Genomic DNA, 23,922 nt, shown 5'->3' on the forward strand with positions numbered 1-23,922 from the left:
TAAGTAAGCTTTGATCGATTGTAGAGCTGGCAAAATGGGCCGAGCCTGCCGGGCCGGTCCGCCCCGCCCGTCAAACGGGGCGGGGCGGGCTGAGTTTTTTAAACCCGCTGCCCGCCAAGCCCGCCAGCCCGCCCGGGCTGATTTTTTTTTTTTTTTAATTTTTAGTGTAAAATGTGACGGGCTTGGCGGGCAGCCCGCCCCGCCCGGGCGGGGCGGGCAGAGATATCTAGCCCACCTTCAATGGCGGAGCGGGGCGGGCCAGCCCGCTTTTTGGCGGGCAGGGGCGGGGCGGGGCGGGCAACCCGCTTTGCCACCTCTAATTGATTGGTTCAGAAGAGAGTACTCTGATGAATTCTTAGTGCAAAATTGAAATTGAATATAACCTGTGATAATATGAGTCTAGTCAAGATTCCAGAGAATCTTAAGTAGCCCAAGCACTACAAAATACACATACAATATTTTTTACAGTAATGTTAAAATGAAATGCAACAGTTATCTTCATGACTGTTATTGAGAACAATATCATCAATATAGTGATCAATAACAAAATAATTGATGTGGTCTACCCATAAATTGACACAGAAAAATGATTACAAATTCAAGAAAGCTATATTTCCTAAGTTGGTAAAGGAAATGCACTGACTTGAAGTTCAGAAAACTTATTAAACAAAATTTGATTTACACTCATTACAAGTTCCCTAAATATTGAAAGAACCCCAAAATATAAGACATCTTAAAAGACATAGAGCCTGTTCTTTTAATTAACAGAATCCTTGCTTGATTTCTTTGTCTCATGATTTTCCTCCTCTTGATTACCCATGTTTTTCCCTACTGAAAGTGGTGAACTATCTTTGTCTTTAACCTGTAAACAATAAAAAATGAAGGGTTTCATTAATCTCATGTTGAAGGAGATAAGTTATCTCATGTCATATAGACAAATTTGTGGGCTCCACTATCTAAAAAAAAAAAGAAAAAAAAAAAGATGACACAGTTATCGAAGAGTGTGTACGAGAAAAAGTTATCACATGTAGTATAAGAGTAGTTTTTCCCAAAAATGAATAACTATTAAGTTCTTATAAACAACTAGATAAACACTAAGACAAGAAGATAGAGCAAAGAAAATCTAAGAAGCAAAGAGACAAGGATGAAAAAGATAAGTAAGTACCTGAGAGGCCAATGGGAGATCACCTAACTGTTTCTTTTTGTTCTCCTCAGTACAAAAATAAGAGTACAAACCCATCCCAAAAACAGCAACTAGTATTCCAATAATGTTCCTTCCGGTGAAGGGGTCATGGAGTAATGTGTAGCCAAATCCTAGAACAAGGCAAGTCTTGAGGTGTCCTAGCACTTGATAAGTTACAGGAGATGTTTTTCCTATAACTAGAAAAGTACTGAAGTTCACAGAAACTGCTATCAAGCAGGACAGGATGATGAATGCCTGAATTTTTTGTTTAAAAAAAGAAAGAAAGTAAAGTTCACTTGAGAATATCAGTCATATTTCATATGGTAATATTTAGCAATTGTATATGCATGTAATATTGTAAAGAACCAATTCAACCCAAAAACTTAAGCTGTTGGGTGAGGTTACGCCCCCTCACACGAGAGCCCACTGGACTTGAAGGGTGCATGATGCACAGGCCCACCTACCTATGCGAAGAAAGAAATTCCACTGGAAAGAAAGTGGGGGCGGTGAGGATCGAACCCGGTACACCCAGACTTTGATATCATGTAAAAAACCAATTCAACCCAAAAGCTTAAGTTGTTGGGTGAGGTTACATTAATGATTTTATATATCTCAACAAATATAATAATATAACACATAGTGAGGATTTAATATTACCAAGACTATAGAAGAATATTTGTAAGCAAAGACATTTTGCTTGGTTAGCATCTGATCCACAAAAGGACCTGAAACAAAAAGAATTGCTGCTTGGAATGGGGCAGAGTGGTAGAGTAGCTGTGTGGAAGAGACATTGAGCTTCTTCTGTATTGTGTTGGTCAGCTAAATTGAACACTAGGTTAAGAATTCAAATATGAAATATCCAATTACTCAGCTTTAAGTCAAGTGAGTCTAAACCATTATAATTAATTGATAACAATAATTATATGCTACAACTGAAAGAATGAGCAGTACAAGGATACAATTTGGCCAACACATGTTGTTATGATTGCCAGAAGGGAAAGTATAGTTCCCACAAAATTGAGCTGAAGGTCTGTGATAGAGGCAATGCCAACTCCAACAAGTAATAGGAATAAAGAGAATTTTATTTTCTGGCTGCACGTATTAAATAGCATAAGGGTTTACAGTAAATAAACATGACTATTGTTTAATTTGAATATTAGTAGTGTTGAGTCCTTTCATTAACTTTTTACCTGAACTGCTTCTTTAGGAAAATAGTTTCTAATAACACAGTGAATGGTATGATCGCAAGTTTGGTCATCTACAAAATAATCATTCCAAAAGGTAAAAATCAATACGTGAAGAATGGTTCAACAGTCAACACAGACACACATACATATCCCTAAGTTTAAAAAGGATTGCGTTTGTTTACATTCTAGTAAGGGTTAATTTCTGCAGCAATCTAGTTGTAACGTGTTACGAACACAATAAATAAAAATGAAAATTTGGCTTTATTGAGGAAGCCTAACCTCAAATGGTTTTACCGAGAAAGTCCGACCTCTTGCACAAAGTGCTATTTTCTAAATAATTCTTCTGATTCTCTTTATTCAAATACTTCAAGGTTTAAATAGATAATACAAGACAACCTTAGAAATAACTATCCACTAGCACTAGATAGACTCCACCAATAACTATAACCTATCATTTAGAAAGGTTGAAACAGAAATAAGAGTAAATACCATTTTTGGTCCTCAGCAAATTTCACGATGCCCGCTTTAGTCCCTAGCAAATAAAAAAGCTATTCGTGGTCCCTAAGAAATTCAAAATAGACCCATTTAATTGAAATCGTGGTCCCTCACAAATTCAAAAAAGACCCATATTAGTCACTCAAAAGGACTAAAATGGGTCCACTTTGAATTTCTTGGAGATCACGAATAGCCTTTTTATTTGCTAGGGACTAAAGCGGAAATCGTAAAATTTACTGAGGACCAAAAATGGTATTTACTCTAGAAATAACTATCCACTACTTGAACAACCCAACAATTCAAAAAATAATAAAATAAAAATAAAAAACCGTAACACAATGGCAATGAAAATATTGTTTAGTTACTGTGTTGGTAAGTGATTTGAAAGAAAAAAAGAGAGAGAAATAAACTGAACTCTCACATTATAATATTTAGTTCTTCTGAACTTTAGTTAATCATTGGACTATGGTAGTAATATTGTGATAAACCTGGTAGAATCCAATGGAATTGAAGCCAAGGCTCAAGTTGAGAAATCCAATGGAGATGCCATTTAGAAAACCAAAAAGCATGACCGTCTTCATGTCAATGGACTTGGTCACGAACAGGTTTAAGCGTTGAGCCACATGAAGGGTGCAAAATGTGACCATCAAATGCCAACTAGTAAGCGTTGTGGCTGGCCCAAATTCAAAAAGAACAAAAGAAAAGAACAGTTAGCAGATACTAATGAATTTGACTTTTGATAACCGATATCATATATAATTCTTAAAGTGGGATCAAAATGATAATCACCGAAAGGGAAGCCAAGATTGCTCATCAAGGCTTTGTTGCAGATGACAATGGAGACAGAAGAAGCTACTGAGAGAAATAGTGCACCAATAACACCCAGTTGGAAGATTGACTTCTCTCCCATCTTTGCTGTCAATATATTTTTCAAGATTCTTCTCAATGCAGGATTTATTGGAAATCGACAACACACAAATTGGAAAAAGAGCGGGACCTTAGTTGCCTTTCTGCTGACCCCGATAATTAGGGCCCTCGTCAGCATGCGAAGTATGAGCCATACCCAACATGATTCAAAGTACGTATAATTGATTTATTTTATAAAAAACAAATAGATAACTTTTCATAGAGCCATTTTTGCATTTTATTCTAGTCTAATGAGACATGCATACACTTTTCTTTTACTAAATCACTTTTTTTTTTTTTCTTGTTTTATTTAAAATCTAACTTTGGTTTCTTTTTCTTTATTGTATCAAAGTTAACTTCATAATTTTCAAATTCACACAAGTAACTTCAGCTATCAATTTATTATTACATACTGAAAAGGCATAATAGATTAATAGTTCAGCAGTCATAAATGAACTCTTTAGCTTTACTTTATGGTTGGTACCAAAAAGGAATTCATTATAATACGTACCTTATTTAATTTTGACTAAGAAGAATGACTGATATATTAATATGAGATCGACCTTGGAGATAGTGCGTGGTAGGAGCCCTGAAAGTTATCACGCAAGATATAGAAAGGAAACCAAGTTCAATAAACATGTGACTGAGCATAAAATAAAAATGGTCATACATAACTCTGTGTCAATGACTGAGTTGCATGGTCTCATCACATACCTTAACTTGGGAATGGTGAAATGGCTCTGCAAGGTGTAAGGGCTCCTACTACTAAGCTCTCAGGTAAAAAGGCAGCGTTTATAGGGAGAGAGAGTTGTATTCTAAAGAAGAGATAGAATGGTTGGAGAAGAGAGAGATTGGAGGGTAAGCTTGTATTGGAATGCAGCTTCTATGGCCTTTATATTTTTGATAGGTTAGTTGGTGCCTAATTAAACGGCCATTTGAAGCAAGACAGTGAAAATAGAGATCACCGATAACATAAAACATGGTTTGTCACTGGTCGTTTGAATTACCAAAAGGCCCCTGTCCTTGTGGACTTGTGGACAAACAAAATCACAATTTCTTACAAAATGATGGTAGTTAAGCATGAGAGCTAAGCAGGTGGGGGTGAGTGAGAGTATATTCCAGTATCATTTTTGGGAGAAATTTAAAGTCTTAATTCTGAATCTATCCAGAATTGAATTAGTTATGAAGCGATGAACCGATTGAAATATTTTCAGAAAAAAATAAAATCACAATTTCTTTTTGAATGAACAAAGCAGCAAAAAGCAAGATTGGACAGATAAGATGTTAAAATCAAGAGGGCGTATTGGTCCAACAGCTGAATGCTGCATATTATATGGCAAATGTCATTACCAAACTCATTTGTTCCACATGGCTTTTCATAAATTGTGTACTAAACGAGTGTCTTGACTCACAAGTCAGGAAGGTGAGTGAAACTAACATTTCTTTTTAGGCCAGTTATCTGCCATTTCAAGCAAGACTCCCCAACCCAATTCAACAGACTTCAACCTCACTCCTAATTCCTAAACAAGGCTTTGATTTTTTATTTTTTATTTTTTTCATTTTGAAAGAAAAGTAGTGTTTCCTTCAAAAATTCTTTTTTTCTTTTTTTCTTTTTTGGTGGGGTAATCCCCTTTAAAATATTGTTGAATGACAGAGCTGGGCCTGGACCGAATAACGAAGAAAGGATGAAATTTAGGTATCTTGAACAGTTTGAATATTGTCTAATGCAAACCAATAGATGAAAACCTAATAGTTATAAAGAGTAAAAAAGTGTTTTGCAGTTATAGATAATGATTGACATTAGATGTAAACGCTAGTATTTCTTGCTTAAACATTGAGCTTGTTTGACAATCCTTTTGAGTAGAGGACAGTACGAATCGATGATACACCTTAACATGATGCGTAGGCTTTTACATAGACGATTTATTTGGTGTTACAATTGAAGTGTTCAGACTAAGTTGCTCAGATTAACGTATGCACACTTCCTACGTCCGAACTAAATATACACGACAAAATATATCTAGTTTTTCTAGGGGATATTCTTATGGGAAAAAAGTATGTGTCATTTTAAAGGACGTAAAGTTGTGTCATTGTAAGTGAGAGATTGATAAATCATGGAGGAGAGAGAGTAGATCAAAAAATGTTTTGGGGCTGAGGAGCATCATATCAGCAAAACTTTTTCTGTTTCCTTTTTGTTTCCCTTCCCACATACATATCTTTGTGTTTTCGTCTGTTCTGAAACCGACCCATATCAATAAAACCTTTCATCGTTCAAAGCCAATGTCTTTTCTTGTGTTGAGCAATTTTTTTCACACAAAGAAACCCCAACAGTTACTTTTACAGATGACCTAATAAAAAAAGGAGCCTCTGCTCCCATATTTTAGCCCCAAAAAGATGTCTCCTCGGCCATTACAATCTCAGCTTTGTTTATTGCCAGAGAATGATGAGATCCACTTTTGGGGGGCGACCCTAACCCTAGCACCCCATGGCTCTCCCACTGTTTGCATTCATCATTAATGAAAAAATTTCTTCAAATTTTGGAGGGGGCGGTCGCCCACCCTAGTCCTCCCTTGGCCCCGCTGTTGATTTTATCTCTCTTCAATTTTTTTTTTTAATATTCTCTCTTTGATCCAATGGTGATTAGATAGGTAGTGGGTTGATAGTGAAATTTTTTGGTAGTAAGAATTAGGGGTGTTCGCGGTCTGGATTGGATCGGTTTTGGAAGCAAAACTTATCCGATCCAATCTCTTCGGTTTTACCATGTAATCATCCATTCGGTTTAGACTTTTTTTCAAATCCGATCCGATCCAATACAATTTTTTTCGGTTTGGATTGGATCAGATTTCGATTTTTTGAAAATCCTAAAATTTGTTTGATAACATCTTTTATATATATATATTGACTTTGTAAAAAAAATTGAAATACAAAAGGATCAGTAAACGATAATATTTTTTTTTGGGGCAATGAGATATGAAGCTCTACACAGATGAAATTTTGTTGATGAGATGTGACTAGGTTTTTTCTTGAGTTTAGTTGATGGGTTAATGGGTCTTGGGTTTAGAAATTTTTGGATTATGATTGGAGAAAGACCAAAGTAAGTAGAGGAAAATTAATATATTGTATCAGTTTGGATTAGATCGGTTTTCATTAAGCAATTCGAAAACCGATTCAATCAAATTAAAAGTTGCGGCTTTTTTTTGGTTTTCGATTTTTCGATTTTCGGTTTTTTTTGGTTATCGGTTATTCGGTTCGGTCACCGCGGTTTGAGTCGGTTTGGATTGGACAATGAACACCCTAGTAAGAATATTCTCCTTTTTTTTTTTTTTTTTTTTATAAATTACAAATGTTTATATTTTCGATTTTACCATTTTCCACGCCATTTTTAACCTTTTTTTTATTTCTTTTTAAAAGGATTGCATCGAAAAAGGTACATGTTGTTGACTGCAATTTCTATCTGCCTAGGCAAAGAAACACCGTTTTCACAACCATGGTCATAAGTCCTTGTTAAAAAAAAATTGTTATACTTAATCAAGTTCTTTGCATTTCACTCTTTCATGACCTTTCTCACGTCCTATCTATCATATTTTGTTGTCCTTTTTTATCTTTGTTTTTCATTACGAAACTATCATATTCAAGAATCATGCCTACTCACAACACTACAATGTAGCAACTGTAAAATTTCCATCATTGTCCTCTGTTCTTTGACGACTATTCCAATAAGTCACACAGAGCACGCCAGAGCTGAATCCGATAAAAAGAGACTCAGATGTCTGAGCTGCATCAAGAATTTGACTGCAGCTGTAACTGGTGGTGGTGAAGCTTTGGCCATGACTGTAGTAAAAACTTAATAAAGTGTTTCAGGGTCCTACGGAGTAGGGTTCAATATGTTATTGACCATGGACAATACAGTTGGTCTCAGTTGCCCCGTGGAATTGGACAGGGACAACGGGATTGGACCATGACTGTGGTGGACTGAAAACTCACTGACAGCTTAATGGATTTAGACTTTAAATTCAACATTTAAGCTTAGCTAGGGGTGTTCATCAACCGATTCAAATTGCGGTGACCGAACCGAAAAACCGATAACCGAATAAATCGAAAATCGAAAAATCGAAAACCAAAAAAAATCGTAACTTTTAATTTGATTGGATCGATTTTTGGATGAGTTGATGAAAACCGATCCAATTCAAACCGATCCAATATATTAATTTCCTTCTATCTACTAGGATCTTTCTCCAATCATAGCTCAAAAATTTCTAAAACCAAGACCCATTGGGTATCAACTAAACTCAAGAAAAAATTTAGTTACATCTCATCAACAAAAATTTTGTCTATGTAGAGCTTCACATCTTATTGTCCAAAAAAAACTATATTATAGATTACTAATGCTTTTGTATTTAAAAAATAATAATTTACAAAGTCAATATATACCAAAGATGTTATTTGCATAATAATTATGAAATAAAATTTAGAATTTTCCAAAAATTAAAAATCGATCCAATCCAAACCGAAAAAAATTGGATCAGATTTGAAAAAAAACCCAAACCGAATAGATGATTATATGATCAAACCAAAGGAATTGGATTATATGATTTTTGCTTCCAAAATCGATTCAATCCAGACCGCGAACACCTCTACTTCTAGCATGCGGGCTGACACAATCCATTACAAGTTAGTATACATTAGAGTTCAGACTAACTAATTTTCTGGGGAAGTTAGGTTGAAGTGAACTCGGTTGAAAATAGAATTTTCAAAATCTAACCTATTTTATATTAACAAGATACAAAATAATCAAAAAAACTGAACCGAACCGTGAATCAAATCGAATTGCCCTTAAAATAATCAATTTTTAAAAATCAGTTCATGAACCAAACCGATTTTTAAAGAACCAATTCATGAACCGAAACCAGTTTAAGAACCGAACTATTTTCAAACCGAACCGAACTAATTTTTATTACTTTATTTCTTTAATTTTTTTTCTTTTCAGAATAGGATAAACCAAAACCGGTTCCGCACCAAACCAAATCGTTTCCAACTAAACCGAATCGTTTTGATTTTTTAAAAAATTCACCTATTTCATATTGAATAAGTTGAGCCAGAACTTATTAAATCTAATCCATTTTAACATCCATAATGATGTATTTAACTTTTTTACTTATGATATCTTAGGTTGACTGTAATTCACTTAGATAATTTGAAAAGTAAGAAACAGATTCAACATCTCTCATATAGAATGATTCGGATTAAAAATAAACTACCTTTCAAATAAGTATAATTTGAACTTTCTATACCTACGATTATACGCCAAGGCATTTCAGGCTTTAGAATTGTTTTAACCTTTTACCATTTCTCGAATCTAGAAATTTGAAGCCTTGGATAAAAAGCGAGATCTCGCTTTAGAAATTGCTAATGTTTTTTTGGGTACAACGACGCCCAAACCACATACCCATGCAGCTTATCCAAAACATTCTAGTCGCTTATGATTGGTAGTGCTGATTGGAAAATTAGTACAGAAGACAGGCAGCATAAGGAGGAAATAAGCCTAATTCTAGCAAAAGGTGTGATTTCCTTTTTCCTTTCCAAACTACCAACCACGCGACATGTATTGTAAACTGTAAAGATATGAATATATAAAAAAAAGGATGGCTCATAAAATACACCGGGCACCTGAGGGAAGAAACCAATACACAAGAAACACCCCCCCAGTATATGTAAAACATGTACAATAGGAAGGGGGATCCATATATCAACCTTTCCCATTACGTTTAAGTCCTTCAAGATACTCCTTATCAGCATTGGTGAGGCGAACTTGAAACTGAGCCCATTCACTTCTGCATCTGGTTCGGACCTGAAAGAGTCACCGGAAAAGCATAAAACATTTGTGTAAAAAGGAGGGGCAAAAATGTCAGCACGACAAATACAACCGATCTTGCATTCACTACTCTACATAATTGCACATGTAGCTCTATTAGAACTTGAAAGAGAAGCCAACTGTGCAGTTTGTGTAAGCAAAAGCTTGTGTAAGTACTATGTAGCATTATTAGAGGGAAAAAATACAAACCGCATCCCTTGGCTGTAATCCATTGTCAGCCTCTCCCTGAAATTATACAGTATATATCTCAGAAAAATTATATTTGAAAATTAATACAAAATTTCTTGCAACAGAAGCAAAAGAAGTAACGGTCCTGACGTACTGCTATGGTGAGTAAAGGCAACTATTTCTTGTATTGCACCCCATGATGATAAAAGATTTTAACTTTATAATTTATGCTTTGTTCCACACTAAAATATCTCAATAAACTCGATGACATAAATATAAAAAAAGATCAGCATTGCTCGAGTAACTATCCTTTTACATTTATCTTTTCATTTTCATGGCAATACCTACCCCCCCCCCCCCCCCCCCCCTCTCCTCTTGGCAAAAACCAAAAAAAAAAAAAGTGAAAAGGAAGAAAAAAAAAAGCTTACACTTACAAATCAAATCAATAGAAGAAAATTCTATCATCTGTGTATAAAAAACTAGATACAATAAGTTAGAAAAGTCCTATTGTTCTCTCCAACACGAGTGACAAAAAACTAAGGCCTTGGTTTTTAACACAGATGTCCTAACCAAGAGAGAGAGAGAGAGAGAGAACTTGCAAAAGGAATTGTTTGTAGGATGCATTGGGTTCCACGGATACTAATTTGATGCTTGAAAGGAATCATGCAGAAATATTAATGTAAGGTAAACTGATAGCAACCCTTGATCCTGAATACATCTCTCTATTTAGCAAGCGCTATAATCCACATTACAGAGCGAAAAATGCAAAAGCTTTTTGGGATAAAATATAGTAGCTATCGTATACAGAAGGAATGCCAGTATCGGGACCAGAACTAGTTAAAGCCTCCCCAAAATGTTTTGGAATATCAATTTTCACCTTTAAATTTTTTTTTCTAATTGAAAAAAGCCCTTTGATCCTAATTCTGGCCCTGGCCAGCATGAACTTCTCATTGATATATTATCCAAAATCAACTTCTACGATTCACATGCTACTACCATGTTTTGTTGAGTAGGTGGAAAATAAAAATATCTTGAAAGTTGAAACAAACAACAAAATCTAGATATATTTCATATAGACTTGGTTATGTCAAAATAAATTTTATTTTCTGCCTGAATCACCAAGCATAGCCTACACATAATCCCAACAAACATATGCACTTATAAAAGCACACTCAATTTAGATTGTTATCATGAAAGGAAATAAGTGGTCATAAATATCTTGTAAGCTAGTGATGACTAACCTGATTCCCGAGAGAAGGAATTACTTGATGAACAATCCATTGTGAATCAATTACGCCAATTTTTTCATGTGCTGGCTGCTAAAAATATGCAAAAAGGATTCAAATTAAAGCAAGGTGTCCTTAAATCAAAATGCTTGTTCTAAAAAGATTTTATTGAAGTGATGAGAACGTAACCCCATATTTAGCACTGTTGAGTTATATTAAACCATTAATGTAGCCTCACCCAACAGCTTAAGCTTTTCGGTTGAATTGATTCTTCACATGGTATCAAAGCCTCATGTCACGGATTCGATCCTCACCCCCCCCCCATTTAATTAATAATTAATTCAGTATTGTGGAGTTTCTTAGCACAGGTAGCTGGACATGTGCATTGTCCACCCTTCAAGCCCAATGGGTTCTCGTGTGAGGGGGCGTGTTAGAGTTATGTAAAACCATTAACGTAGCCTCACTCAACAGCTTAAGCTTTTGTGTTGAATTGGTTCTTTACAAGCACAAAATATACAGGTTTCTCACAAAAAAAGACCCTTGGAAGATTCATAAACATGAAAGGGACAAAAAAGGGTTAGAGGACTGCGGAAGCCTTTTTGAATAATTCAAGCATAAATGAAACCATAGAATGCATATCATGAATTGCAACTGGCCACAATCCCGAAAATCTATATAGTAATTTAAGAAATAACACAAGCCAAAATTATTAATATGAAAAAGAACGCTTGAAAACCATGAAATCATGTCATGGGAGAAGTTCAAAAATCAAAAAGAAAAATGGAAAGTTATGCTAGAGTTTAAATCATTTGATTATATTCATATGGCTACTTACGAGCTTGGCATCTGAAGGCATGCATGACCGATTAAAGCATACCCAACTACCAACAAGGCTAACAAAAAGGATACTAAACCAAGCATCAGGAAGGGGTGAAAATAAATAGATAACATAATCTGCTGACCTCGACACATCTTCTAAGAGCAAAGTCCAATCCCCATCCATGCACTAGATCATTCTACAAGCATATATTTGAAAAGTCCATCAGGGTAAATAAAAAGTTTGTTTATATCATTTAAAAGGAAAAATCACTTATTCATTCAGTTTTATTACCATAACCATGTGATATGAAAATACCTGAATCATATGCCACACACAACGCCATGCTTCCCGAGAAAAGACAGGAGCCATAATTTCCACAAATCTAAAATAACAAAAGAAATAATGTTAACTAAATAGAAAATGAAAAGAAAGTCTAAGAATATGTTATTGCAATACAACAATTAAACTTTGAAACAGGGTGGGAGAGAGAGCATACGCTGCACAAGGAGGCAAATGTGGATCACTACACCAGCCTGGTTTCTCTTCTGTAACCCTATTTGCCAATACATAGATAAATGTGTTAAATTTGAAGGCATGATAAAAAGCACCTTATTACATCAATGATTAAAATTAGAAAGAAAGGAAGGCCAAAGGAATACTTGTGGACTTCTCTGTCACCCCTCCTCTTTGTCATCTCCCATGTCAATCCATTATTGGGCTCAAGACCAGGTTGAGAGATCTCCAAGCCATGTTTTTTGACTAAATTAATATACCTGGTGAATAGAATATAGTTAATTAATCAAACCAAAAGTTGCATACACTGTCAAATTTGAGCAGACTAGACTAGACAGATGAAAATAATACTTGTCTCCATCGAAGTGTTCCACTCCAAGATCTTCATCCCAAATAAAAATATATTCATAAGCTGATACTATATCAGGGTGCAAAAACCTTTTAGCATACCACCTGCATAACATCAAGTAAGAAGAAAATTGATAAAGTAAAGGAGTGAAGCAATAAGATCACCACTCCTAATAATGACAAGCTCTTTTATGAATTCCCAAGTTAAATGTGAACACAAAAAATTGGCTTCCTACTGCTCAATACTTTGCTTATGAATTCCTTAAGTTAAAAGCAAAAGAAGGAGGGAAAAAATTATACCATTTTGTTTGTTTCCTTGCACTGACATGGATTGCATTCCTTGACCACTCAAACTGATCCCATTCACTAGTCCGACCATCATAATGAAAGAGCAAAATTGCAAAATCATCAGAAAACTACAGAACAATACAATAGTCAGTACTCTTGATGAACATATATAAATAAATTCACAAATATAAACATAGTCAATCTCTGTAACCTTTTTTACTGCAGCATCGATATTATGCCTCTGATCATAACCAACAGTGAATGTTAATAAATACTTTGGCTTTCTCTTCAGATCCTGCAGAATTCAGTGCTTCATTGTAAGATTTGTGAAAAAAATATCAAAGAAATAGATGTGTAACATGTCAGCACAATCCATATCAGCACACCAGCTTATCAATATGCATACCTCCTAACACACTCTCATGCAATGGTCTCATGCATGCATAAAAGCTGCATGAAGACAGAATCGGGATAAGTGCACATCTCTAGCCAATATGGGCATGCTAGACATGCATCGGACAACATAGTTTTGATTTGTCTCCTATATCATGTGAAACTTAGATCGAATAATGAAAAGAAATATTGCTAAGCCTCGCTCTCTGTTTTCATGTGACCACCCATCATCACAACCCATAGACAACACATGCAAATGAGAGAGAAAGAGGGCATGAACGTGGGGGTTTGTTTCAATTTCAGATAGTTCAAATTCTGAGTCATATTTATAGTACTATATGAGAGTTAATAACTGTTAGAATGTATATATTAAGGTGCGTTAGTCTCGTATCAAGTAAATAGAGCCCAAGACCAAATATCTTATGATTATAAATATAACCCTTGTGTGGTTGTACTAGACACACAATTCCTCAACTTCAAGTTGGTATCTGGGCTCACGTTCTGGGAACCCTGCTTCCGCAAAACCCTAATTCCTTGATGAGGGTCTTACCGGCAAGCTGTCACTACCACACATCCTACTAGTTAATCTCCATCAGCTTCTAGCATAAGCAACTGTTTGATCATTGTCCAACCAGGCCTCGCCAGCTATCACTGTCTGCTGTTGGCGGCATTTTCGGTTGACGACCACGTGATTGGATCTTTCTCCTTCTGGTGACCAAGTCTGTCTAGGTCCCTCTGGCAGCCAACCATTTACGCGCTCCCACACACATTAAGAAGCTCCAACGTCAGTTTTCCCTTGTCGGCGCGTGAGGTATTTTTCGGCCATTGTTTCTAGCCGAACCACCATGAGAAATGGTCGCCTCTTCCCAATCTACGATGTAGTCCAAGTCTGGCCGCTAGAACCCTTCACATGCACTAACTACTACTACACATGCAGGCTTTCCCTTGCGCACGTGTGATGACTCGTTCACGAGCCTCTATTCTTTGTTCTGCCATAGATCAATCGCCACCCTTCGATTGACAAGATTCGTCTTGCTTCGGCTGTAGGTCCACCATTTGAAGCTATTTATTCCCTTTTTCTTTTTGGTATTTTTAGCCCTTTTGTGTGTTTTGCAGGTTCTCTTGAATCTAATTATTATTATTACTACTTTTTTTAGGTCTGTGAACCATTACGATGGGAGACCGCAATCTTGTCTCACGCGGTAGTGGCCGTGGTCGTGGTAGTAACAGACCTCACAGTTTTTTCTATCATAAATTGGGACATATTGAGGAACATTGTAGGAAGAAACATCATAAGCCTATCTCCATTGCTCTTGCTCACACAGAGTCAACATCCTTTGCTCTTACTGTGGCTATTCCCAGTGCAGACCATGGGGATTTTCTTCACCTCATACTTGGTTTATTTGTTTCAATTCAGCTATTCAGGCTTTTGGCTTAGCTCATAGCGAAACTGATCACTTTGTTTTCTATTGGCATAGTTCCCTCGATCAGTTTATCTATCCCTTAGTCTATGTAGTTGACATTATCATAACTAGTAGCAATCTAGTTGAGATTGAACAGCCAAAACAATACTTGTTTAGTCAATTTCAGACTAAAGATCTAGGCAAGCTTCGATATTTCTTAGGCATTGAGGTGGTACAATCTTAACATGACATCTCCATTTCTCAGATGAAGTATGCCTTGAATATTCAGGAGGAAACTGGCATGTTGAGGTGCAAGCCTATCAATACACCTATGGATCCTAATGTCAAGCTTTTACCTGGACAAGGGAAGCCATTTACAAATCTTGATCATTATCGAAGACTGGTCGGGAAGTAGAATTATCTTACAACAACAAGATCGGATATTTCTTTCATAGTTAGTGTCTAGACTCTCCTTGTGATTCCCATTGGAACGCAATTGTCAGAATTCTCCAATACATCAACAAAGCACCAAGAAAAGGCTTATTAAATAAAGATAAGAGGCATATTGATGTTTGTGGCTACTTATATGTTGATTAGGCAGGATCCTCTTCAAATAAACGTTCCATCTTAGGTCATTATGTCATTTTTGGGAGAAATCTAATTTCTTGGAAGAGTAAGAAGCAAGTCGTGGTAGCTAGATCAAGTGCAGAAGTTGAGTATCGAGCAATGGGGACTGCAATGCGTGAGGTCATCAGGTTAAAGCAATTGATCAAAGAACTAAGTCTCTATGAACAACGACCAATGAAATTAATTTGTGACAATCAAGTAGCGTTGCACATATCCTCCGGATCAAGCACATCGAAATTAATTGTCATTTTAACCAAGAAAAGATTCAGTCTGGAGAGATCGAGACAACATTCATCAACTCCAATAATCAGCTTGCAAATATTTTCACTAAGGCTCTTAGGGGTCCTCGGGTTGCCTAGGTTGCCTATATTTGTAAAAAGCTTGATGCAAACGATATTAAAGCACCAGCTTAAGAGGGAGTGTTAGAATGTATATATTAAGGTGTGTTAGTTAGTCCTATATCTGGTAAATAGGGCCCAAGCCCTTGTATCTCATTATTATAAATATAACTCTTGTGTGGTTGTACTAGACACACAATTCCTCAACTTCAAGTATGACTACAAGCCAAAGATAATTTCTTTCATAGTAAATAACTGTTTTTTATCATACTTCACTAGGTTCACCCCATAGTCTGCGCAAATAAAAATCAGATTCTGATACAACAATTCCTGGGGGTAGTGATTCGGCTCCACGAGGATTTGATGGAACATTTATCTGCAAAAGTAGCAACTTTTAATCAGACTTGATTTGCTTGATAAATCGTATTGCTGCAAATCTAAATCAAGTATAATTATACAATACTGACATGCTAAATGAAATATATAGCTGTAATGCAGCAAGAATCACACCTGACAGATAATTACAGGAAATAATTCTAAAAAGTTGTTAAATCATAACAAAAACCTTGACAGTCCCTCATGGATGAGCCAAAGCTAAAAGCACATTCAACCTTAATGTTTGTCGGATTGTAATAGCAAGAATTATTCATATTTCTGAAGCACAAGTTTGCATTTTCAGCATACTTTGTACTAATTCTTACAAATTTCAAAGTTGATAAGCTACTGATTCCAGAACATCGGCACCAAAATCATTGTTGTACAAACAAACAAAACATTATATTAGTTCAAATAATAACCTAATTCATCTAATCACATAAATTGCTAATCATTCACAACTTTTAATGTTGATAAGCTCATCAAAACCTGCACCTACTCACATTTTTATAAACAACATATAGGCTTAAGATTAGTTCAAATAAAAGCTTGCTTTCACATATATTTTTTTTTCAACAAACAAGCAGATTTCTACTTGTTGGAATTAAAGTGTGTAATAATTTTTCTATCTGATAAGTAATACATCATCTAAATATAACTTATTAATTATTATGGAACAAGTTAAAAAATAATCAACCACAGAGAAATTTTAAAATGCAATTCCATTAAAAAAAATTATTAATTTATATATATTTGAAAATTCAATTTGTACCCCTTAAAATCTTAATAGAATAGAATTTAAAAGAAAGTTTCGATCATGATTTTTTAAGCCCCTACAAGTAAACGCGGAGAAAGCTTAGTAGCAATAAGTATTCCAAAATATCTTATATAAGACAAAACAATTGCTAGGAAATGATAATAGTACATATTCTATGAAGAAAGAAACAAAGATCAAACTCCACCTTTCCGATGAATAGTCTCACCCAGTATATCTGTGCTAACAAACAAAGGATGTTCTCCTGGAAGATAATTATTGATCTAAATCTGCAGCTTTACATATCTGAGAATATAATTGTATGCATGCAGGTCCATCTAAAGAATAAGCATGGAAATTACCTTTGGTAATCTAATTGACCCTAGGGCTTCAAGATTTTTGGTTCCAGAAGATTCGTCAATAACAGCGGGAGATCTGTCTACATCAGCTGAAAATCTGTCTATTTCAGCTATAGGTACATTAAAAGGATTACCTACACCTGAAAGTAAGCTAATCTGCAAAATATAAGCAAAAAAGGAGGAAAAAATTTAAACGGATGATAAATGCTATATGCAATGCTGAAAAGAATTACGGTTGCAAATAATACCTTAGTCAAATGCGCGGATGAAAATGAAATACCAATAAAAAAACCAAAGGCGAATCCCATAATTGCTGCGATGATAATCCTGGTGCTGTCATTTGATCTTTTAAGTGCACTACAGAAGAAATAGTAAACTAAATTCAAGCATTTTGGTGGAATGGACAAAAAGAACAAGTGCCAGTAATTCCCATTATTCTGTTAATGTTAAGATACCAAGCAAAGAAGGGATCATCTACAAAACAAATTTGTTCTTACCTGCGATGCATTGTACCCATCCAGTTAGTATCTCCCACAATCAAGTCAAGAGATTTAACACCCGGAAAAGGTTCAGATCCTTATGCAAACTCTGAAGCAAATATATCATCCTTCAACAACAAAAAGAACGACCAGGCATAAGACACGAGTAGTAGTCAGGCTGAGTGTGAGAGGACAAAGATGCAAAAATATTGCAGTTTATCAGTAACATATTTAAGACATTGAAACCAATAACTTCCAAAGCAAAGACAGTATTAAGCATTTAAAGCCACTAGGATTAGGCTAGTGGTAAGGTTCTTGGGAAGTTTCCATACTTCTGTACCAAGTATAAAAGGATCAAGCACAGGCGTGCTTTTTAGTGTTAATACTTAAGTACACTATTACTGAGTAGTAAGCATTTCGAGTCCTGATACTCTAAAATGATATGAAACTGACATAGTGCAATTTGCCCCAAAAACAAAAACAAAATACAGCTAAACAAAACATATGAAACTGACATGGCGCTAAAATTGCAATCGAAGAAGAAAATTGCACAATTTCACAGCCACATTGCATCGTTGATTCGCGTTACAGAATCAAACGAAACAAAAAATGATAAAACAAACATTCATTAACACGGCACGCTACTATCCTGGTAAAATTATGGACAGAACACAACACCGAATTTAAGAGCTTCCATATAGATTTTACAATTCCTCCTTCGTGAAGAGGAAAAAGGACGCATGAAGGAATGTCATTGCAAAGAAATAAAACGGAAATATACTTACAGAATCGATCGGAGAAACGCTAGGGTTCAGTCTCTGCTTCTTCTTCGATCTCGATCGAATCAATGAGAGAGAAAGAGAGAGAGAGAGAGAGAATTTTATATATGAGAATCATACAGTCGCAAACAGACGCATGACCATTGTTAATGTGTGAGTTTGTTTGTGTAGCCGAAACTGAAAATTCCGCTCTCGGAATTTATATGACGAAACTACCCCCACCTTAGTTTTCTATTTCCCTTACTTTATTATTATTATTTTTTTAACGGCCTATGAGATCGTGCCAAGTCGAGGATACGTGTATGAGTTTGATTTTGACTGGTCAACTCACACCATGAGGGTGGATTTTTTTTTTTTTTTTTTGTAAATCATGAGGGTGGATTTAGGCTATGCCATCGTATCGTATGGTTAGCACTCTTTTTTCTGTTGTGAATTAACACCTTTTCTCTTTTTTAATTATACTCATGAAAAGCTCTTGTATGTTTTTTTGTTTTTTTTTGTTTTACCCTTTAATCTGAATTATTAAATGCTTTTAAAATCTATCACAAACAGTATGTATTCGATGATATATAAATAGAAAAATATCATATCTAGAAAACAAATTAAGAATTTCTCTTGCCCTCAGTCAAAAAACATACGGGTCCCGCAAAATATTATGCGTGTAGAAAAGTTTGTGTGGTCATGTTAAATGATAAACCCATAAAATAAATGAGTTTATGAAAGTATAGGTAATGAGTCATACAAGCCCCCTTCCCTGCATCAAACAGATGCCAACTCTTAACCTTTCCGTTTTAAACACCAAACTTTTTTTTTTTTTAATTTGGTGATGACGATATCATGTAATTTTGATGCACTTCCTAGAAGTTCATAACTTGATATGCCAGCCTATCTTCTTTGTCAGTGTATGCAATTGTATAAAAGCATAGTTAAGCATTGCCAACCTATAATATATATATTTTTTTTTGTTTACTTCATGATCATGCAATTGTACAGTTATGTGTGACAATTATTCAATTCTGCCCATAAATATCCTTCAATTTGAACTAGCCACTTTCCAATATCAACAATTTAATTACAATTCTTCATTAAGAATGATATGTGTTCAATCATCACCTTGTCTTTTTGGGAAATATGAGTGCAACTCTTGCTATTCCCTTGACAACAAAATCGTGGACTCTATTTCCCACTTTAACTTAAGACTAGAACAGAATTGAATCCATAATAAGGAGATAAAAAATAATCAATCAATCAGAACAATGAAAAACTCTTTAGAATCTAGAGCAGCGGTGTGGTAGACCCGTATCATGATGCACAGTTACTATTTCAGTTGCATTGTCACATTTAAGCACATCCTGACCCAACTTAGCTCCAGCAGCCTTGAGGCCCTTGAGAGAAACTGGCTGATTGAAGAGATTCAGAGATGGTAGCCTTGATGCTGGTGGCAATTTCATTCCTGGCAACAAGTTTCTGAAATCTTCTTTCAACAATGGCACCTCAAAGTCTTGTTTGTTATGTCTCACCACATTATCTTTTGCAGTTATATGTGTCCCTGGTTCCATATGGTTGGTTGAAAAGCATGCCTGGTTTGGGAAATTAGGATAGAGACTAACATAGCCTCTAAGATACATCATGTCTATAAGGAACTTCTTCCATGAAGCTTGCCACCCATTTGTTCTAGACTTTGGAATTTGAACTGGGTTTGCCTTTGCATCCTCAGTGAACCTCACGTTCATATACACATAAAACTCTCTCCATTGCTTAGGGAAGAATACTGCTCCCCAACTGCAAGGTAATTGGTGAAGGTAAGGTGTGTTGGGATGGATTCGTTTGAAGAATTCAGTGGCATTCCATTTTGGCCTTTCTTTGACAACTTCAACCAACCTTGGGGTGTAGAGGGAAATGGAGGAGAGCTCAGGGAGAGAGACCTGAGGGTCATAGTGGTAAGACAAGAGTGCATACTTGATCCAAAGGTAATAGTAAGGTGAAACTTCGATATCATCTTCAAGTAAGAGACCAAAGTCATCATCAGAAGATGGATACCAACTCTCACTCACGGCTCGGATGAGACCTCCTTGGATAATTCTCCTCCTCAGGGTTTTGGGTCCATGAGGCCACTCAAATGAACTTACTAGTCTTATAGTTGCCTCATCTACCTTGCTGTCCATGTTGAAAGTAATGGGAACTTCATCCTCAATATAGTAGGCTTCACTCAGAGATTTGAGTAGCCTTGTTAGTGAATTGGCTCGGTTTTGGGTAATGATGTTGACAGAGATCCGCATCCGGTTCCAATCTGTGCATGAAAATATATGTTAGATAACTTGTTATTATGCGTTAAGTGGAGGTCGTTTAAAAGGACACAAGTTGTGTCCTTTTAATAATTTACACAAAGTCTGACTAGTAATACTTTGTGTAGATCTGAAAAGTTGCTTTTTATTTTTATTTTACACGTCAGTAATGTGACTAGAGAGAGAAAAAAAAAAAAACTTTTTATATTTACACAGAGTCTTACTTGTCAGACTTTGTGTAAATCACCTAAAGACACAAGCTTATGTTCCTTTTCCCTATCCTATTAAACAAGGAAGCTATATATGATGTGGGGTTTATCATTTATGATGTGACAAGAAGTATATATACAGAAAATAGATTGGCTAAGAGTGGAAAATTTGTTATTACTTGGCAATGCTGTTGAACGCAGATCAGCCATCCAAAGAACTTTTGACACTGAAGCCCTTGGTAAAAGAACAAGAGTGGTGCCATTTGAGTGACTCTCTGATGCCATCTTTAGAGCTTTCCTCACGTTAGGATCAATGTCAGCTACGGTGATTACAACACTGGGATTGTGAATTTTGATCAAACCCTTCATGCTGGAGTACACTGCTTGTATTACTGGCACCTCTGAGTTTGATACCCCAGAAAGTGCACCAATTGCCAAATCAAATATCTTGAAACGACGCTCTTTACATACCAACACAGGCCAATTCAGTGCTTTTGCAGCATCTTCACAGGGGCAGAAATTGCCTCCGGAGACAACAATGTAGGCCTTCTTGCCAAAAGTGGACCCAAACTTTTCAAGAAGAGGTGCAAGTGCTTTCACTTCCTCAATAGAGTGAGCATAAAAGAGTGCATCAACTTTTTGAGGATAAATTGCTGCCCACTGGGTCACATAACCACTAGAAAGTGCTTTCCACCATTGATCATCCCTTACTTGAATTATGTCCTTGAAAATTACAGTGGTTTCGGACACATAGGCAAGCCTGTGTTCACTATCACCCCAGGTTTCCTTGTCATTAGGGTCAACCGGAAGAACAAACGAGCCAGCATTTCTATACTTCTGAAGCTGATAGCTGCAATAAAAAAGAAAAAAAAAAATCATAAGAATAATGAACTTGAAAACTTGGACAAATCAGCAACAACAATATAGAAATATAAAAGTGATCCCTAGGGTAGGCTGGTCAATGATGAATGGTTTGTTTTGTTGAAATAAACTCACGGGCTCTGAAGTTAGAATGTCAAATAAATTAAATATTAACGGGATAACAAAAAAAAATTAGATTATTGACCAAAGAATATATAAGAAGATTCTTTCCTATTGTTGAGATATATAAAATCATTAATGTAACTTTATCCAACAACTTAAATTTTTGGGTTGAATTGGTTCTTTGCATGGTATCAGAGCTTGAGTGACTACAAGGTCACAAGTTCGATCCTCACCGTCTCCCACTTTCTTTCAAGCCCAGTGAACTCTCGTGTGAGGGAGCTTAACCTTTTGGGTTGAATTGATTCTTTACACCTATAAAAAGGCAAAGGATGCTTGAAAACAGGTTTTGCACCCAACTAGTACTTTGGATGTTTTCAATATATCTGGGATTTCAACTTAATTTACACACTATAATTTAGCTGCCTACTAGACAGTGCTGCAATATAAGAAGGATCACGTTCTTAACCAAGATAGTACATAGTCGCCAAAAAGAATTGTAATAAGACATGACACAATTCTTTTGGTGGAAACCAAACAGAAAGTCCAATTTCTAATTCTTAAGTAAACGCTAATATGTGAATAGTGCAACTTGTCCTACTTATTAGTGTTTGTGAACCTAATAGCATCAACTACATTGTACTTTGGCATAGTCAAATTAATGACTGTTTGACTTGTATAGTCAAGAGTTCAAATAAGCTATCACGATTATGTAGTTTTACTTTCACCAACTAAAATGTATCTTCATAAAATAGTTAAAAAGATTTTTTTGTAGAATTTAACCACATGTATTACCTGAGGTGCAGATCTTCACCAGTTGCAAAGGTAAAAGGAGTCTCAACGAAGAGGGTCTTGACAAGCTCAGCAGATAAAAACCATGAACTGGATAAGAAATCCACCTGCACAATTTTATCAACTGTGATATCATAAGCAGGATCTGGCAAATAAAGCCCTGCTTCTTTAGACCGAAATTTTCTGTAACTAGGAAATGTGAAATCCTTTTGTCTAAAAGGCAATATCCTTCCAATACTCCCTAGAACAGAGTTTTTGTATTTGTCTGTCCCAGCCACGTGCGCTAAAATCTGCAACATCTTCCTACCAGGAATCATGTCATCATCAACAATGTACACCAGATCAGCTTCGGTCTGCAGAGCCATTTGGAACCTTCCATAGTACTTGAAATCATAACTTGAGCTAATGAAACTGATTCTTGAGTCGTTATAGTGATCCACAATTCTCCTCAGTGAGAGCTCATTGGGGCTCCCAAATGAAAGCACCCAAACATGATGGAATGGGAGGGTCTGTTGGAGCAAGGAATCAAGCTGAGCACAAAGTGTCTTTCTTTTGAAGTGGTTCAGTAATATTGTGATTTTTGGTCTGTTTGAACCTTGCAAATCCCATTTGGATTTCATTGCAAGTAACTCAGCTAGACTCTCAGTACCAATAGTCTCTCTCTGGAAGTTCAAAACCTCGTCGTATAGCTCTCTCTTCAACTTAATCATTTGAACATCATTGGACTTTTTTTGCATGAAATCTATCTTCTCATTCTGGCACACTTCAGATGAAGTAATAGGTTTTATTTCCTCTTGGATTAGAGAGGAAGCTTCTTTGTGACGACCCACTACTTGGGGTCTGATCATGAGGTGCTTCCATTGTTGTGCAATTTGGGTAGCCCACGTAAAATCTGGCTTGGTTGGTAAATCTATAGAAGGACTTAGGTAGTACAATAAAAATGTTGCATAAACTGCAAAGAAAAATTGAAAACATGTGAGGGCTGCCACAAGCTTAGTGGAGCCAATTTTTTGAGCCTTAAATTTGGTCTTTCCACCAACATGGTCATTAACCATCCCTTCCAAGCTATCCCCACTTCTCCAAATGGAGTTTCGACCAAAAACCATTTTGCAAATCGAAGTAGATTCAATATTGTCCCACCT

The 23,922-nt window shown here is 35.9% G+C and overlaps 3 protein-coding genes across 7 annotated transcripts; all 3 read right to left on the bottom strand.

The window, feature by feature from the left end:
- Nucleotides 1–675: 675 nt before the first annotated feature.
- On the bottom strand, nucleotides 676–4,296 carry LOC133318674 (UDP-xylose transporter 1-like). Its single transcript, XM_061520730.1, has 8 exons — nucleotides 4,283–4,296; nucleotides 3,655–3,780; nucleotides 3,354–3,538; nucleotides 2,374–2,441; nucleotides 2,143–2,275; nucleotides 1,841–2,002; nucleotides 1,166–1,438; nucleotides 676–862 (listed from the first exon to the last, which is right to left on the bottom strand). Exons 2-8 carry the CDS (start codon nucleotides 3,773–3,775, stop codon nucleotides 758–760), a joined length of 1,047 nt encoding a protein of 348 aa, XP_061376714.1. The 5' UTR covers nucleotides 3,776–3,780; nucleotides 4,283–4,296; the 3' UTR covers nucleotides 676–757.
- Nucleotides 4,297–9,203: 4,907 nt separating this feature from the next.
- LOC133318642 (uncharacterized) lies at nucleotides 9,204–18,656 on the bottom strand. 5 transcript variants are annotated; one of them, XM_061520672.1, is made up of 15 exons: nucleotides 18,520–18,656; nucleotides 17,753–17,841; nucleotides 17,504–17,612; nucleotides 17,259–17,411; nucleotides 16,039–16,143; nucleotides 13,218–13,301; nucleotides 13,019–13,134; nucleotides 12,722–12,823; nucleotides 12,517–12,630; nucleotides 12,354–12,410; nucleotides 12,173–12,239; nucleotides 12,000–12,053; nucleotides 11,053–11,130; nucleotides 9,833–9,868; nucleotides 9,204–9,619 (listed from the first exon to the last, which is right to left on the bottom strand). In XM_061520672.1, exons 2-15 carry the CDS (start codon nucleotides 17,770–17,772, stop codon nucleotides 9,518–9,520), a joined length of 1,197 nt encoding a protein of 398 aa, XP_061376656.1. In that variant the 5' UTR covers nucleotides 17,773–17,841; nucleotides 18,520–18,656; the 3' UTR covers nucleotides 9,204–9,517. The 5 variants fall into 5 exon arrangements, with proteins under 5 accessions (XP_061376656.1, XP_061376658.1, XP_061376657.1 ...); XM_061520674.1 differs by having other exon boundaries at nucleotides 17,504–17,588; nucleotides 17,753–17,862; XM_061520673.1 differs by having other exon boundaries at nucleotides 11,053–11,127; nucleotides 17,753–17,862.
- Nucleotides 18,657–19,781: 1,125 nt separating this feature from the next.
- On the bottom strand, nucleotides 19,782–23,886 carry LOC133318660 (uncharacterized). Its single transcript, XM_061520706.1, has 3 exons — nucleotides 22,784–23,886; nucleotides 21,187–21,857; nucleotides 19,782–20,803 (listed from the first exon to the last, which is right to left on the bottom strand). The coding sequence occupies exons 1-3, from the start codon at nucleotides 23,884–23,886 to the stop codon at nucleotides 19,782–19,784; spliced, it is 2,796 nt and encodes a 931-aa protein (XP_061376690.1).
- Nucleotides 23,887–23,922: the final 36 nt, after the last annotated feature.

Source organism: Gastrolobium bilobum, unplaced genomic scaffold, assembly GCF_033153095.1.
Source record: "Gastrolobium bilobum isolate Gb01-03AN ecotype WA unplaced genomic scaffold, APGP_CSIRO_Gbil_v1 utg1425, whole genome shotgun sequence".
NCBI lineage: Eukaryota > Viridiplantae > Streptophyta > Magnoliopsida > Fabales > Fabaceae > Gastrolobium > Gastrolobium bilobum.

What these genes read in the sequence shown, in the direction of transcription:
- LOC133318674 (XM_061520730.1), bottom strand. Translation starts at nt 3,775, where the DNA reads ATGGGAGAGAAGTCAATCTTCCAACTGGGTGTTATTGGTGCACTATTT. An exon ending in CAACATGTGTTGGCCAAATT is followed by an intron (nt 2,003 to 2,142) that starts GTATCCTTGTAC and finishes TGTTCAATTTAG; the next exon opens with CTGACCAACACAATACAGAA. An exon ending in ATCTCCCATTGGCCTCTCAG is followed by an intron (nt 863 to 1,165) that starts GTACTTACTTAT and finishes TATTGTTTACAG; the next exon opens with GTTAAAGACAAAGATAGTTC.
- LOC133318642 (XM_061520672.1), bottom strand. Translation starts at nt 17,772, where the DNA reads ATGGGTACAATGCATCGCAG. An exon ending in CATCCGCGCATTTGACTAAG is followed by an intron (nt 17,412 to 17,503) that starts GTATTATTTGCA and finishes TATATTTTGCAG; the next exon opens with ATTAGCTTACTTTCAGGTGT. An exon ending in GATTACAGCCAAGGGATGCG is followed by an intron (nt 9,620 to 9,832) that starts GTTTGTATTTTT and finishes TGACTCTTTCAG; the next exon opens with GTCCGAACCAGATGCAGAAG.
- LOC133318660 (XM_061520706.1), bottom strand. Translation starts at nt 23,886, where the DNA reads ATGGTTTTTGGTCGAAACTCCATTTGGAGAAGTGGGGATAGCTTGGAA. An exon ending in GGTGAAGATCTGCACCTCAG is followed by an intron (nt 21,858 to 22,783) that starts GTAATACATGTG and finishes TTTTTATTGCAG; the next exon opens with CTATCAGCTTCAGAAGTATA. An exon ending in GCGTTCAACAGCATTGCCAA is followed by an intron (nt 20,804 to 21,186) that starts GTAATAACAAAT and finishes TTTCATGCACAG; the next exon opens with ATTGGAACCGGATGCGGATC.